The 17,229-nt window shown below is 47.2% G+C and overlaps 1 protein-coding gene across 2 annotated transcripts in view; it reads left to right on the top strand.

The window, feature by feature from the left end:
* The window catches only part of LOC146345193 (sodium channel protein type 5 subunit alpha-like), a 301,192-nt gene that overhangs the window by 65,244 nt on the left and 218,719 nt on the right, over nucleotides 1-17,229 (top strand). For both annotated transcript variants that reach the window (XM_084859393.1, XM_084859394.1), the window contains exons 7-8: nucleotides 8,826-8,889; nucleotides 15,694-15,835. In XM_084859393.1, the coding sequence (XP_084715519.1) occupies nucleotides 8,826-8,889; nucleotides 15,694-15,835 (206 nt within the window). The remainder of the gene's footprint in view (nucleotides 1-8,825; nucleotides 8,890-15,693; nucleotides 15,836-17,229) is intronic.

Genomic DNA, 17,229 nt, shown 5'->3' with positions numbered 1-17,229 from the left:
GAATTTTGTGCAAATTTCGTCGTGGAAAAATAAACAGTTTTTTTAAAAAAACGGCCAAAAAAGCACATTTTCCCCATAGGCAAAAGCATGAAAATGCACATTTGGGGGGAATTTGTGCATTTTTATATGTGCCAATTTGCACAGATACGTATTTGCGCAAATTCAGACCCCACCCCCATTCTGTTGACAGGCACATGGAACAAAAGGCACCTCACAATCCATGAAACACAGATGGAACATATTTTACAGAATCTGCACACCCCTACTTCCTGCCCAAGTTCCCCAGCAGCTGTTATAAGCCATACAAACCTTCTGGAATTGTAAGGTCTTCAGAGAGCTCCCTGCTTTGGGGACCTCAGCCTTCTCAGGCCTTATTGTCAGGAATGCCCCTGCTGCCTTCTGAAATCCTCTAGTAGCCAGAATCAACACACAGACAAAAGGGCTCCTTTCCAAGGCTTTATTTCCATTCAACCTAATGAAGCCTACAGATGCTAATTGCCTGAGACTAAGTGGAAACTCAAAGGAGCAGCCTACCAGGAGATTCTAAGAGTTAGGACTTCAGTTGGTCTCCGTTTGGAGAAAAGCGTGGCAACTCTCTGAACTTAAAGAGTAGGAGGGGGGAGTCTCCCCCTTTCCTGTGGGGCCTCGGGGCACAGCTGTTGTCATCGCGCCAGTCGGGCTGAGCGCCTCCTCTCGGCGCCCGCAACCTCTCACTTGTCTCTGCGCCTGCACCTCGCATCTAGAAGCTCAAGTTGTCCCTCCCTCTCCATGCCAGGGTCACTTTCACTCCCAGGAATGTGAGCAGGGGGGACTCTCCCTCTAGCTGTGCCTCTGAAAAACAAGCGGGTTCCTCTCCCACGGATTGTATCTCTTCCTCAGAATCAGAGCTGCTTTGGGACTCTGTGAGCTCAGATCAAATCCTGAAACTTATGCATGTCCTGCTATGGCAGGATCAGACTCAACCCTGATACAAAGGAGGGGCAAATCCATTTAGCAAAGTCAAAAGGTCAAAAGCACAGTATTACCAGTCCAGGAACAAGGGAAGTCCAAAAGCAGGGTATTGTCAAGATCCCACAAGACTGCAGCAGGAGAGATCAGTCCAAAGAGAAGGAAGGTCAAGCAAACAAGAGTTCAGGGTATTTAGAGGTAGGATAAATGTGCTGCTCCAACCCCAAGCAGGTCTCCACTGAAGGCTTGTATGGACAAGACTCCCAGCCCACACACAGGTCCAACTCCATGCTGCTAGTACTAGTGTCAGAGTTACCCTACTTCCAAGAAGATCTTGGCTCTTCAGTAGACCTCGACTCCCAAATAGCCTGGTGGGTGCAGCTCTTGAGATGCACACTTCACCTCCAAGTGGCAGCCCGTGCCTTCACCTTCTGACGCTAGCATGCTCCAGGGCTGAGAGAAGGCTTGACCTCCTCAGACTCTGTGGGGGATGTCCGGCCCTCAGGGGCCTCGTCCAGGGGCTTCTCAGGGTCCACCAGTACTGGAAGACCAGTACTGGAAGTCCAGCTGTGTGTTGTGGCATTATGCAGGGTTTGTTTCACCCTCAAATAACCCCTGCCAGCCTCATTCAAGGCTGGTGGTTTCGGTATTGGTGGGGCTGTGAATCTGCTCCGGGTTTCAGCCAGAACTCTAAAGGAGCTATCCGAGGTGCTGGAGCCAGAACTCTAAAGGACCTATCCGAGGTGCTGGAGCCAGAACTCTAAAGGACCTATCCAAGGTGCTCGATCTATTTGGGGGACAGGGTTCAGCACCTTAGATAGCTCCTTTAGAGTTCTGACTGGTTCTGACTGAAACCCAGAATGCATTCACAGCCCCACCGAAATTGGAGCCCCCAGCCTCCACTGCAACAGCCCCCAACAGCCCTTAGTCATAACGGTGGTTGGCATGTGCCACAGCTCTTTAATGAACCCACGATGGGCTGCTGTATTGTCCGAACCAGGTCATTGATTGAAAAGGACACAGGCCCTGCCCACAGACTTGCAAACTAATTGCTCCCAGCACTTCTCTTGCTTTGTCTCAGTGATCCTTAAAGTAATTCTGTAAGGTTGGCCAAGAATATTATTATCCCCATATTATAGATTTGTCGTGGTAGTGGTGGGGCTCAGGACCAGAGAGACAGAGAGAAAGAGAACAAGCTGTTCTCCTAAGGTCATCCAACAAGTTCAGAAGATGGATGAGGAAGATGCTTCTGGAGGAAGGTGCTCTTGTGGACAGGCGACAGTCAGAAAGTTTTTCTCCCTTATGGTCTTGTGATGTGGTTTTCTTTGCCATCTCAAAGGCCACCTGTTCTTTCACCTGTGTCATTTCCTTCCTGGCATCTTTTTGTATTGCATGAGGCAGTTAAAAAATGGCAACTAAGGCTCCATGGGAGTTCGAAAGGCCTACCTCTCAAACCCAATTATTCTTGTGCTTGGAAAGATGTGTCGGCTGATTTTGCACCTCTGTTTGAGACGAGGTTGAGTTACCCGCCTGAAGGAATGAATGTTTCTCGATCTGTGGGAAGCCTGTTCCTGGTAATCCATCTGGAAAGGTAGGAGGCTTTCTCGAGGCCAGAAGTGAGGAAGGAAGTCAAAGAACGTCTCCTTGAGAGCCTGGTGCATAGAGCCTCCGACGGCTGGATGATGTTCTTGTATGCTCAAATGCTCCCAATTTATGAGTCCTGGTTTTTCTGGTTTCTGTTAAACACTACCCCTCTTTTGCCCTTTTGAAGGGGATTTCAGGGCTTCCTTTTAAGAAAAAAAAAAAAGTTAGCCTGGGCTGTGATCACTGCTGAACAGCCACAAGATATAGTATATCATTACTGTTGCTTTCAAGCCCACTTCAAAGAGCTGGTCTTTAGCAGATGGGACTTGAGTCTCATAGTGAGAAACTAGGAGATAACCTGGGGTACCCTGAGACTGTTTGAGGTCTGGTGTGTGTGTGTGTGTCTTTGTATGCATCCGTGTGTGTTGTTTAATTCAATATAATAAACAAACTTGGTTTAAAACAGCTTTCCCTGACCTGGCGTGCTGCAGATGTGTTGGACTACAACTTCCATCATCCCCAGACAGCTGACTGGGAGTGATGGGAGTTGTAACCCAACACATCAGCAAGGCTGCAGTTTAAAGGCTGCAATTTAAAGTCATCCTGTCTCCACTGTCGGTTCCGGGCCTAAAGGGAAACATACAGGTTGCCGAGAAGGCATGTGATTTGCAAGGGAGAAGGGTGAACAGGGAGGGTCCTTGGCTGTTCCATTGGTGGTTACTTTCCCCCCGTGACCCATCCCCCAGCTAGGTTTCCCAGATGTATGTCTGCCACCAAATGTCCGAGAACTGATCTGTATATGGATGCAGAATTAGAGCCCTATTCAGGTGTTATTCCTGAATAAGTGTTATATGCCTGAATAGGTTACACTAACACGTATAAGAGGCTTGGGGCTCCCTGTGTTGGCCCCACTTTCCATCAGTGGTGGAGCAGAGCTAGGGCTCGCAGGGCTGCAGGCACTTCTTTTAAAGCAGGGATGCTGATGTTATCTGCTATTCCCCCCTCAGACTTCCCCATTCCCTCTGAGCTTAGCTTCAATCCTCAGTAACTGGGGGGAAATGAATTTCCCCAGCCACAATATATTGTTCCCTGTTGTAATGCAAAGTCTTCTGGGGTGGCTTGATCTTGAATGGGCAATTGAGACCCATTCGCTTTACCAAAGACCTGCTCCTGGTGGAGATGAAAAGTGCTAGAACTGGTTTGTGGATATGGATCAACACCACTGCCTGGATTGCTGGACTCTCCTTGGGGGCACGGGTCTGGGGACTGTCGTGATGAGCGCCTGCACGTCAAAATTGACCGCTGCGTCACTGCTTGCAGTGTTCTCAACCATTAAGGTCTGCAGGGGCTTCTACCCATGTTCACTGAAATGTGAATGGAACCCTTTGCGCAGCTGAGAAGACTGATGAAGCAAGGTTCCCAGTCACGGGGAGGATTCTAGTCAGTTCCGCTCTTCCATAGACTCATGCGGAAGCATTTTGGACTGTACCATTTCAGACTGCAGTTGGTAGGGGTGAGTTTGTCACCTTCTACAGGTTCTTCCATGCCAAATATCAAATTCATACATCCAGTTAATTAGCATGTCGTGGAGAAAGGTTCATCATAACCCGCTCCCTGATGTCCTAGTTTACTGCATGCAGGGAGCTTTTTTCTTGGGGGGAAAGTATTCAAAAATAACACACGCACACACATATAGACTACCTGCAGGTGCAATCCAGAATTCTGCCATCTTAATCTATCAACTCATCCTCTGTAACGTATAGACCAACTCTAAGTCTGGTATACACATGCAGCAGAATGAGGTCATAGAATCCTGCAGCAGTGATCGTAGTCTGCAGGTGGGGGTGCATTTTTTTTAATGTTCTCCCACATAAACAAAGCAAGCAAGCAAATTATTCCTGTAAATTTAGAACTAGTACCAAAGGGAGAAAAGTCTTTGCAGTGATCTCTCTAACGTTATTGTGCTCGCTTTCTACTTTCAGGGAGAGTTGTTTTGCTTCTTTCTGATATAAAAAGTCATGGAAAACGCAGGCGGAGGGGGGAAACATCTGTAAACTGAAGCTGTACAGCCCCTTTCACCACTGCAGGACTCTACCATCTCATTCTGCTGCATATGTCGATCAGCCGATAAAGACAGAGGAACAGGCATAATGGTCCCTGTCTTTCTGTCGCTCCAGAGTGATTTCCTGTTAAATGGAACTATTCCAGGCTGGGGGGGGAGGGTAGCTTGCATTGCCCTTTTATCTTTTATCTGTCCTGTAGCTGGCATGAGGCTGCTCACTGTGCATTCTTTCCTGCCGTGGTCATGCTGTTTTGCTTTATAGGCGCCTTGTCACATCCAGAGACAGCTGAGCTCCACTCAACACCATCACACCCAGCGTCTCTCTGGAAGAATGGATGAGAAGAAGACTTAAAAAAAAAATAGCTGCTCTTTATCAATTATAAAACAATGCAGCATATCTGCAAATAAGATTTGCTTTGGGTGTTTTTTTGCATTGTTCCAGCCTGAGATGAAAAGTTTTCAGCAGAACTTTCAGCTCAAAATGGGTGGGAGGGCAGTGCATGTTTCATGGCCCTACCAGTGGTGGTGGTGGCTAAGGTGGTTTAAGGACATAATGGTGCAACCCTATGCATGTTCAGACAGAAAAACGTCCTACAGCTCCCCGCATCCTCCAACAAGCAAGCGGCATACAGAAGCATAATGCCTCTGATACTGGAGGTAATATGTAGCCATCACAAGTAGTAGCAATGGAGGGAGCAATCCTATGGCCGCTAAACAGCGGCTAGACGGCCACAGGATGTCCTGTTTTCCGGGAACTGACCTCAGAACCCGTGCTCCCAGGTCAGTTCCCAGAGAACCAACCTCCACCCACTTCCGCGCTGCCTCAGAGACAGTGCGGAACAGCCCCGTCCTCCACGCTAGCAAGAGGAGTGCGGAGCGGCCAAAAAGGGGCGTTCCGGGGGGCGTTCCGGGGTGGGGAGGGCGGAAATGCCTGTACGACACATCCAATGTGTCGTACAGCAGCCTCCTCCCCTGCTCACCCTCCCGTGGCTAGACAGCCTCAATCGGCTGTCTAGCTGAACATGCAGGGCAGGAAAAGCGCAGAAGGAACAATCCCCTCCGTGCTTCTCCTGCCCTGCTTTGAATAGGTGGTCACCTCCGAGTTTGGAGGCGGCCACCTATCTGGATAGGATTGTGCCCTAATACTCTTAGAAAAAGCCTTATCTTGGCCGTGTGTGGCCACCAGCAGACTGAGCAGTAGGCAAAGGGAGGCCAGGAAGTATTGCCCCCATTCTGCCTCACATCATCCTGAAGCAAGTCAGAGTGAGGGCAATTTAAAAGAAAGAAAAGGAAGTGAAGCATTGCCATCACTCATGTTTGGCTTCAGGATGACACCACCACTTAGCATTATCCTGAAGCCAAGGAGAGCGAGGACAGTGCTTTCTGCCATCTTTCTGTCTGTTTGGGGAAAACATGGCAGCTGCCAGTTTTTGAGGTACCAGGGAGCACCATAGGTAGTTGGACACTCTTTTTGCTCCCCTCCCCCAAAGGAGATGCTACCTGCAAATGGGTGGTGATGAAATTTGACAGGAGAACATTTTGGCTAGAGCTGTGCACAAAGGGCCTCTCAAAATTCTCCAGTCTATTTGAGGGCAGAGACATGGGGGGGGGGGCAATTTCACCGAATTTCTCCTAGGGGAGGAGAAATTCTCCAACTGTTTCTCACAGACAGAGCTCGCCATTGGCAGGGGTTGTAACACAGCTTCTTCCTTTCTTCCTGAGGGTTTTTGGTTTGTTGCACTGCTTTTGCAAAAGGCAACAGCATCAACTGTGTTGAGGCTTCCACTCTTTTGAGGAAGAATTTTGCATTTCTTTTGGTGGTCTTTTTGAGCTTACCTAATCACTGCGAGGTGGCCAACGGTGCTGTGTGGGTTTTCACTATTCCACATCTTTCCATTGCTCTGCAGCCTCCCAGGCCACCTGCACGTCCTGAACTGGAAAGGCCCCATGGGAGGAATCGCCTCATGATGTCTTCCTCATGATGGCTTTAACTGAAGTGCAGGAAGCCGAAGAGGTTACAGGCTGCCACAGAGATTGTTGTACAATGAATCTCTGTACACTCCATGGCCACCTCATAAGTAAATTAAGCTCCTCAGCCACCGCATAAGTAAACACAAGAACCCCAAACCCAACCCATGAGAATTTCTCAGGAATTTCTCCTCCTTTGAATGTCTTTTCAAAAGCAGTTTCTTTTCTATCAAATTGAATGAGAAAGGTCAGAAAAATTGTGGGAGAAATTTTCAGTTCAGCACTAATTTTGGCTCACTCTGATCTGCTCTTTGTCATAGATAGAATCCATGGGCAGGAATGGACCTTTGGGATAGAGACACTTTGGAGATGTTATATCATCATTCTGCTGCTGTGGAGTAGGCAAGCTGGTGCCCTCCAGGTGGTTTGGACTACAACTCCCATCATTCCCAACCATTGGCCATGCTGGCTGGGGCTGATAGACATTGAAGTCTAAAACATCCGGAGGGTGCCAGGTTGGGGAAGCCTGCTCTAGAGGCAAGGAAAAGGCAGATGACTTGGCAAGTGAGCTGAAGTGTGGAATGAGGTCATATGGGCAGAGGACAAGATCTGTTCCCATCTGTGCCTGCAGCTCATGGACTGTTCACCTGGGCAGGGATCCCTAAAGGGCACTTCTCCAGCTCTCTTGCTGCCCTCAACCAGGAGCATGTTTCCTGCAGACAAATGGAAAAGGTTCAGAGGAGGGCAACAAAGATGATCAGGGGACTGGAAACAAAGCCCTGTGAGGAGAGACTGAAAGAATTGGGCATGTTTAGCCTTGAGAAGAGAAGACTGAGGGGAGATACGATAGTGCTCTTCGAGTACTTGAAAGGTTGTCACAGAGAGGAAGGCCAGGATCTCTTCTTGATCAGCCCAGAGTGCAGGACACGGAAGTATGGGCTCAAGTTACAGGAAGCCAGATTCCAGCTGAACATCAGGAAAATTTCCCGACTGTTAGAGCAATACGACAATGGAACCAACTACCTAGGGAGGTGGCGGGCTCTCCCACACTGGAGGCATTCAAGACGAGGCTGAACAGCCATCTGTCAGGGATCTCTGACCTGGATTCCTGCACTGAGCGGGGGGTTGGACTCGATGGTCTGATAGGCCCCTTCCAACCCTACTATTCTATGATTCACTGTTGCACTGGCCACTTTGCATCTGGCCAGTTGGAGGAGGCCCACCTGTTGTTCTGAAAGGACTCCAACCACCGCTCCAGTTCTCCTCAAGGCCACAAATACAGACTCCTACTACTGAAAGCATGAGGAGCCTGTGTGCCAGGGCCTTATGGAAGAGCATGGCAGCTGATCCTGCTACAAGAACACTTATTTGGGAGTTGTAGTTTGGTGAGGTGCTGGGAATTCTCTTTTAGAGTCAGTGGAGGCTGGCGGCTCCAATTTCAGTGGGGCTGTGAGTCCATTCCAGGTTTGAGGCAGAACCAGTCAGAATGCTAAAGTTCTGAACCCTATCCCCAAAATGGGTTCAGCACCTTAGATAGCTCCTTTGGAATTCTGGCTGGTTCTGACTGAAACCTGGAATGGAGGTCCCTTGCCTGGCTCCTACATTGTGCTCTTTCCTGCACCAGGTGAAGACCTTCCCCCCCCCCCAGCCATTTTACTCTTTTAGTTCTGTTGTTTTAAATCTCTTACTGTATTTTAAATCGCTGATTGCTGCAAGGTTTTATTTTGGCATTACTTTTAGAGTGAAGTTTTAAGCTTTTACATTTTATATTGTATTTTATGCTGTATTTTGTGGTTTTAATTGTTGTGAACCACCCAGGGAGCTTCAGCTATTGGGCAGTATAGAAATGTAATAAATAAATAAATAAATACACCCCTCTCACCCCCAAACTATATTCCCCAGGATAATGATTGTTAAATGCATTTAGGTACATAGGGCAGATACGTGCTACATGATCTTGTGATCTAATTTTAAATACTCCTCTACCTCTTCTCTCTCTCTCTCTCTCTCTCTCTCTATCTCTCTATCTATCTATCTATCTATCTATCTATCTATCATCTCTATATGTAAGAAACTAGTACAAACTAGAAGCCAGATGCTAGACTGGTTCCCCCTTCGATGTGCTAACTCTCTGTGTGTTGGGAGGCTTGAATCATCCTCCACCTATAGAAATTGGGCCAGTAAAAGATGCCCATTTCCCCAGCATGCATCTTTGGTTAAGGAAAAGTACTGGAAATTGACAACAGCTGCATTTGTGTTGCAGAGAACTACTTCATTAAAGAGGGCACCGCGGATGTGTTACTATGTGGCAACAGCTCAGATGCTGGGTGAGTATTATTGAATGGTGGTTAAAGGAAGGAGTGAGTAAAACCTGCCTTTATCATCATGACAACTATATTACTTTGATTGTGCTTCTTAGCTTCTACATTGGAAATGTTCGCTTCTGATTGGAATGATGTTTTTGAAACGGTAAAACAAGACCTCTGTTGTGAAGAAGAGAGTGCATGAAATGAATATGTATGGGAATATTTATTTTATTTATTAGACAGCTTTGACTATTGGGCGGGATAGAAATGTAATAAATAAATAGATAAATTACAAATATTTTATTTTATCATACCCTCTCCCAGCCCACACAAATGTAGGGTTGGATCCAGACAAATGGTGCAATCCTATGCATGTTTAGACAGAAAAAGTCCTACAATTCCCAGCATTCCCCAGACAGCCGTAGCTGGCTGGGGAATGCTGGGAATATAGGACTTTTTTCCAACCTAAACATGTATAGGATTTCATACTAAGTTAGTTGAATTTAGTTCCCATTGACACTGATGGGACTTGAGCTTAGTCATATTGATTTCAGTGGGTCTGTGCATCACAGTCCTATGCGTGCTTACTCAGACTTACTCTCTAGTAAGTGTGTTTTGGATTAGAGCCTAAGTTCAATTAACGTGTTCAATTAACAATCCAACCCATGGTTATTAATTCAGCTCTGTTCTAGCTAGCTGCAGGAGGATGGGAATATCCCCTTTTGAAGGTCAGTAACAATAGAAGCGGTGACGATGTTGAAATTTTCAAGCATGATAATGCAATTTTCCAAACAGTGGGGGAGAATGGTTGATATGTCTCCCTAGTTCAAAGCCACTTTCTTTCTGAGTCTTATTACCAGTTCTTTCTCAATCCATTAATTTTTCTTTCTCCCCCTGGAAACTTGATAATGCGTTTGGTGATGTGGAGGATTAGTGCTTTTTAACAAAAGAGAGAGAGAAAGAAAAAGAAAATTGAAATGAGGGAGGGAGGCTTCAGAAATGCAATGGAAAAAATGATCGATGATTAATTCTAGTGTTCTCCGTCCAGAGATGGAAGAGCAGAGCTTTTATTGTTGTTTTTAAATTCCTCTGGAAAATACTTAAATGCCACCTAATTAGGGAGATCTAAAGACTGTAGTTGCACGGGAGAATGACAAGAGCCCTCTTCAGATGTTTGAGGACTCGTGCGCACTGAATGCAGGCAGGGTGGTAGGCAAAATGTTCTACTGCATCTCCTCCCCACCCTCAGTCTTTTTGCCACCTGCTCCCCCACCTACTGCAGGCCGGGAGGAAAACCCCAAAGGCACCTCAGAACATGGGGTGGGGGTGGGGATACAGGTGGACAAAAGGACAGGGAGAAAAACAGGTAGAATACGAACTTACCCCATACATTGTGATCAACATCTGAGGTGCTTCTCACAGTGCCTCCTCTGAAGGAGGTTGGGAGGATGGCAGCAAGAGAGAGAGGGGGCCTTTTCAGTGGTGGCCCCAACTGTGCAATGCTCTCACTAGTTAGGCCTGCCTGGTGCTAACATTGTCATCTTTTTGGTGCCAAGTGAAGACTTTCCTCTGCTTCCAGGCATTTGAAGGCATACGATGGGGCTTTTAATGCATACATTGTTTTGTTATGATCTGTAGACATATTTTATTATGTTTCATTATGTTTTGGTCTTTTTAATGGACATTGTTTTTAGCTTTTTTTCCTTTTTCTTCTTTTTAATTTTGTATGTTTTAATAAATTTGTTGCCAGTCACCTTAGGTCTCTTTTAAAAGAAAGGGAGTAAGAAATTCGATAGATAGATAGATAGATAGATAGAATCTTGCCCATATTATCGGTGAATTTAAAGGTAAAGAGCAGGTGTCTGAGTTGTGATCCAGCAACTGCACCCATAAAGCTGTGCCATCAGTATTATAAGGCTTCTTAGGGTGCAATCCTATGCATGTTTACACAGAGAAAAGGCCTACAACTCCCAGCATGCCCCAGCCAGCCATGACAGAGAAGGGTGCTTATTGTACCCAGTTTGTGCATAGCATTCTGCAAAGAGCCAGAAGTGGGGCCAAAATGGTCTGGGGAATCTGACATATTGCTTTTGCAAGCAATTGCTCAAGTCTGAAGTGCAGAAATAATCATTTGAGTGCCTTCAGGTGGAGGTCATAATGTTAGCTCTTGTGCACAGTACAGATACCAGTTAGGGCCAAACTAGACATTCCATTGGAGTTCTATGATCAGAGCTCCTAAGTGTGTGTGTGTGTGTGTGTGTGTGTGTATATATATATATATGTGTGTGCATGTGATAGCAGCTCTAGAGGCTCTGATTTGGATCAGGGCCATGTCATGTGTGTGTTTTTAACCCTTTCCCCCCACACTGATTCCCTGATGCAAATCACACACACCGGCTGCTATTAGCTTCTGAGGGGACCGCATACAGGCACCTGTTTGTATGCTTAAATGTTTATGTTTTCCCCCTTCATTCTCATCTGTGGCTGTGGGTCTTGTTCTTGTTTCAAAAAATAATAATAAAGTTATGGCTCTCAAGAGTTGCCACATTTTTTTCTGGTAAGGCTCCTGTGCCTGTAACAGCTGCAGGACAGTTAGAAATTCAACAGGTAAAACTTTCCCCAACACATTGGTGCTTTGAATTTCTGCTTGTTTTATCACAATTAAAGGCACAAGGATCATGCTGGGGGTGGGGTGAAGTAGACGGGAATGACAACCTTACAACCAGTTTCTAGTGACACCAAAAGATATTTGCCTTCTGGCCATATTGAAGTGGTCAAGGAAGTTGGTTTCGCAAATACCAGGGAAAGAAATCAAGCTACTGGGGCATCTTGAAAATATAACAAGAAAGCACCTTTGACAACTGCATCCTACTGATGGTTGCTATAGGAACCTTAATTAGCTTTATCCTCTCTTGGACCCTAATTTTCATTTATAGATTGAGACCGAGGTAATTTTTATGTTCTATAGGATGATGCATTTTTCTCCGTCGGTTTGGAAGTGTATTGTTTCACCCCAGTCTATAAATACAAGTAATTTAGAAAGAGAACGGGGCCTTAGAAAGTTCTCCCGTGAATCTCAATGCTATTTTTAAAACCTCTTTGGGGAACTATTTCTGTTGTTGCTGCTGCTGCCGTGTTTCATTAGAAAATCCCTACAAGAAAGGTTTTTTTAAAACAAAAAACAAAAAAAACAGGCACCTGATAGATACTGTGCAAAAGTAGCATTACCGAAGAAGCAGAAGAAGAAGCAGAAGAAGAAGCAGAAGAAGAAGAAGTTTGGCATGCAAAACACTCCATATTTGGTTGCTTCAGCCCTTGCAGGATATGGTGTGTGATGCAAAAGAGAGCAGTTTGTATTAAGAGTTGCCAACTTTTGCTTTGTAAAAGTTCTGCTGCCCCAGGCTGGGCCAGAGTGGGTGGAGCTTGGCACATTCCAATGGATCGTGGGCAGAGCCTATAGCAGGTAAAAAAAGTGTTTGCGCTTCTGGATCAGGCTGAGGCTGGACAAAAGGAGCTATGGTAGGAGTGGGTGTGGCCCAGGTGGCCCAGCTGCCACTACTGGACCGCCACCTGCTAGGACCTGGGTAGGGGGTCAGGCCTGAGCAGGAGCCAGCTGTGAGCCCGACAGCACAATCCAGTGCAAGCCTGTTCTGCCCTTGGCCTCTGGTTGGCCACCATGGGAAAAGAATGCTGGATTAGATAGGCCTTTGGCCTGATCCAGTGGCATGCTTTGTATCTTCTGTAAGTCGCAACGAAAGATCAGGAGGGCCAGAAACAGGAAGAGCAATCCAGAGCAGGCAGGCACGCAAGTCTGAGTAGGAGCAAGGACTTAGCCTGGTAGGGCCTTCTGGTATAAGAGGCATTGCTCAGACTCAAGATCATGCTCTGAGACTGGGCTTCTAAAGCAGCTGGTAGAACCAGACTGGTCCTTGGGGCAGGCCCGGTATGAACGCCCGGTATCCTCAAGGAGCAATCCTTCCTAGTACTGATGGCTCCTGTGGGCCCTCAAGGTCTAGAGATGTGAAGGCCTGAGAACAATACTAACATTTATTGTAGGAAATTAAAATGGTCGCTCAGAGGCCCTGTTGCTGCTGTGCCGGCCAATGAAGCCCATTGCTGGGAGGGGCCAATATAGGAGGGGGCCTACCAGAAGTAGGGTGGCCACTTGTGAATCACCAAAAATGAGGACATGCATCAGTAGAACAGAGGGCACTGGCTTGCATAAAATTTGCATAGGCTAATTGATATGTATAGCTGCAAATGTAGAAATCGTAACTGTAAGGAGACAGCTGTGAGCCTGACAGCGCAATCCAGTGCAAGCCTGGGCAAGTTCAAGGCCACTGCTGCTCTCTCTTCTTAGGGTGCTTTGTCTTTAAACTGGACAAGGACTAGACAGCCCTTTGAAAAGAGGATGGCTTCAAATAGAGGACTGTCCTCTGCAAATTAGGACCAGCGGCTACCCTCCTACCTAGTGCAGCATCCTGTTTCTACCAGGTGCTTCTAAAAAGCTCACAAGGAGGGCAACAGCCCTTTGCAGTGCCAGGCATTCAGAGGTAGACTGCTGAACGTTATGGAGGTTCCAAGATGAACTTTCATGGCTGCTGATGGGTATTAATAGACCCCACCAGTAGAGGCTGGTGGCTCCAATGTCAGTGGGGCTGTAAATCCGCTCGGAGTTTCAGTCAAAACCAGCCAGAACTCTAAAGGAGCTATCCAAGGTTCCGAACCGTGTCCCCAAAATGGGTTCAGCACCTTAGATAGTTCCTTTAGAATTCTGACTGGCTCTGACCGAAACCCTGAGCGGACTCAGTGCTCCACCAGCCTCCACTAGACCCTACCCTCCATAAATTGGTCTAATTCTCTTAAAAAGCCATCGAGGCTAATCATGTTTGCCCCATAAGCTTTTAATATCAGAGATATCCAATCTCTGTTGTTGACTTGAGAAAGAGGCCTTTTGCATGTCCTGCATGGGTACCGGCCCAAGTTGTAGATTACGGCCTGACAGATGGTTGGGCAGGTTGATGCTGTTAACAGTCCTTAATCAACAGTGCTGTCATTTTTATTGTGATTAACTTTGTGGCGTCCCATGGATGTTCCTCTGGAAAGATGCTTGATGCTAATGGAATATGTTGCCATTGCCAGCCCCTGTAAATAAGCAGATAAGTTGATAATTTGACAGGTGTATTCCCTCCCCACTTGGTCTGTGTACTCTTCAAACAAGATTTTCTAGAACTTCCAAAAAGGAAGACTTCAGTTAAACGCCTTTGGAGTCCTTGAAAGGCAGTAGTTTTCTGGTTGTAGTCCTGGAGTCCTGCAGAAGCTTATCGGGGTCGCTCAGTGAGAGAACTTGTAACAGTGGATATAGCTCCCTGAAGGACAGATCACTTACTTCCCACTGACCTTCTCCTGTAATGGGCAGCCACACAGGTGAGAGTGTTGGGTTATTCTAGGTCTTTTGACACATGCCAAGGCCTTGAACCCAACTTACAATATAGACAACCTTTTCGGTTGTTAAGTGGAAAGGAAAAAAGACAGGAAGTGACCTCCAGTTCTGCCATGGTTGGCATCAAATTCCTGTCCAGACCATTTCAGGGGGCCCACCCAAAACAACACTGAAACAGCTGCCCCAATTCGCCTCCTGCAAAGTAAGAGTTTCGCTGCAACCTTCGCTGATTTTTAAGGTTCCAGAGAACTCAGACAGGAAACAGATGACTTCATGAGAGGCAGTTGGAAATGATAAGGTAGCGTGATCAGATGCAGCCAATGGAACAACTCAGTTCAGAACTCTAAAAAATAAACAACCCAAAGCAACAACCAACATTCCAGTGCCAGGCCTACCATGCAGTGAAGGGAAGCAAGCTGGTTCATGTGTCAGAATTTAGGGGAGAGACAAAGGCAGGAATTCCGAATGGTGCATAAGGATGTCAGAGAATTCCGCCACGGATCTCAGTGAGGGTGAATGCCAGTGCATTCGGCCTCCCAAAATCCGTGGCAGAACGAAGCCCCTGCCCCCCCGCCCCACGAAAGGTGCGCGAAACGGAGCACTTACCTGCTGCCGTCCGTGCTGACTTGCTAATGGTGGCCGTGCTGCGGCCGCCATTCACTTCCTCATCATAGCTGTGATAGGCTACGTAAATAATTATGTAGCCTATCACAGCTAATGCAAGGACGCCATTTGCGTCCCTGCGGAGGCCGTGATAGACTACGTAAGTATTTACGTAGCCTAACACGGCAAGCTAAAAAAAACCAACAGTGTACGTAAATGGCGGCCTCCATTTGCATCCCCTTTTTTCCCGCTGTTTTAGCCTACATAAATATTTATGTAAGCTATTATGGAGAAAAAAAGGGGAACGCAAATAGCGTAGTGGGCACTATTTGCGTTCCTTTCCCCCCCGCCGTAATAGCTTACGTAAGTATTTACATAGGCTAAAACAACGGGGGGGAAAGGAATGCAAATGGCGCCCACTACGCTATTTGCGTTCCCCTTTTTTTTGCCCTAATAGCTTACGTAAGTATTTACATAGGCAAAAACAGCGAAAAAAAGGGAATGCAAATGGTGGCCGCTGTAGCCGCCGCCATTTCTGTACGCTGTTTTTTTTTTTTGCCTGCAGGCTGCCCAGCGGCCGGATGTCCGGCTGCGGGTGGCCCCGGCTGGTGGGTCCGCAGAATCTCCGCGGAGATTTGGTGCTGTGCTTCAACCTGCAAAATGTCATGGTCCATCCCTGCTTTTTTTTAGCATTCTCCAATGACGTCTGTAATTCTGATTCAAGCTGAAAGGAGTTTTCCTTAGTAGTCTTTATGCCTTGTTGTTTTTCCTTTCTGCAGTGCGTGTCCGAAAGGGTATAGATGTCTAAGAGCCGGTGGAAATCCTGACCATGGCTTCACAAGCTTTGATACTTTCGGCTGGGCCTTTCTCTCCTTGTTCCGCCTCATGACACAGGATTGCTGGGAGCGCCTCTACCAACAGGTATGCGATTCCTTGGTTGGCATGTGAAATTCAAAGTTGGGATCAATTTATAGTCCACTTTTTAAGTCAAGGAGAAGAAAACGACATACTGGTGACCTCAGCTGACAATGGATTTATAAGTCAGGAATTGGATTCTGTTAAGGGGGGATGGGGAACCTTCAGTGGAGGCCAGTGGCTCCAATGTCAGTGGGGTGGTGAATCTGCTCTAGGTTTCAATCAGAACCAGTCAGAACTCTAACGGAGCTATCCAAGGTGCAGACAGAGTTCTGACTGCTTCAGACTGAACCCTGGAAACCTCAGGCCTGGTGGACAATGGCTAGCCCTTCCTCTGGCCCCACCCCCTTTCTCCCAACCACCAATTGTTTGGTGGTTTCCAGCTGTATTGTGCAGTTTCCCACCCCATACTAAAATGTTGAAATATCTCTTCTAATGCATAGTTACAGCAGTAAGAGAGTTAAGCTACAATATGCTGAGGGGGTGGGGGTTGTATTTTTGGTATTTGGGGCCCTGCCCCCTTTTGCTGTTGGCCCTACCCCATTTGTCTTTGGCCCCACCCACCACTAAAATGTGGTCCCCAAGAGCTTCTGATTTGAATGTCGCCCTGGAGTAGAAGATGTTCTCACCACCACGGATGGCTCCCTTCACACAGTCACAGGGTTGTTGGCTCACTTGATGGCTCCCTTAGCATGTGATGGATGGCTCCCTTCGCACATGATGGTTCCCTTCCCTTGACAGCTCCCTTCCCATGATGGCTCCCTTGGCACAGTCACAGGGTTGCGGGAGCTGTTTCTGTGTAGTTTGACCGCCATGGGGCTATGAGCCAAGCTTGTGGGTCTTTTCCATTTGATGGGCACCCATCTAGTATGGAGGGTGCTGGCTGGGCAGGAAAGAGCCCTGCAGTCGGTCCCACTGATGTAGTGGTTGCATTCATATGTGAGGCTTGTGTAACGAGGAAGTGGGGTTCAGCTAGGTGAAAGGACACAGCTTCCCTGGCCCCCCCAGATGGCGCTTCAGTGAACCCTTGGAGCTCCTCCATACCCTGTCGGTATTGTCTTATTTGATCCGTGGGGGAATATTTTGCACATGCAATAGTGAATTCCTCAGGCTGGGGAGAACTGCCTTAGGGGAGACAGTCCTGGGATACAGTCCCCAGATGCTCATGCTTAGGCTGACCAACTACACCCTTATCTGCACAGTGATAGCCTAGCTACAGTTATCCATGCCCTGATAACCTCTCTTCTGGATTACTGCAATGAGTTATATGGGGGGCTGCCTTTGAAAATGGTCTGGAAACTTCAGCTGGTCCAAAACAGGGCAGCAACATTGTCAAAAGGGACTGGCCAACGAGATCACATTACACCACTACTTTGCCAGCTGCACTGGCTGCCAGTCCG

The sequence above is a fragment of the Heloderma suspectum genome, chromosome 5 (genome assembly GCF_057233095.1).
Source record: "Heloderma suspectum isolate Gila_16-S chromosome 5, 16-S_ref, whole genome shotgun sequence".
Taxonomy (NCBI): Eukaryota; Metazoa; Chordata; class Lepidosauria; order Squamata; family Helodermatidae; genus Heloderma; species Heloderma suspectum.
Note: the sequence above shows the minus strand (reverse complement) of the source record. Positions and strands in the feature narration are given on the sequence as shown.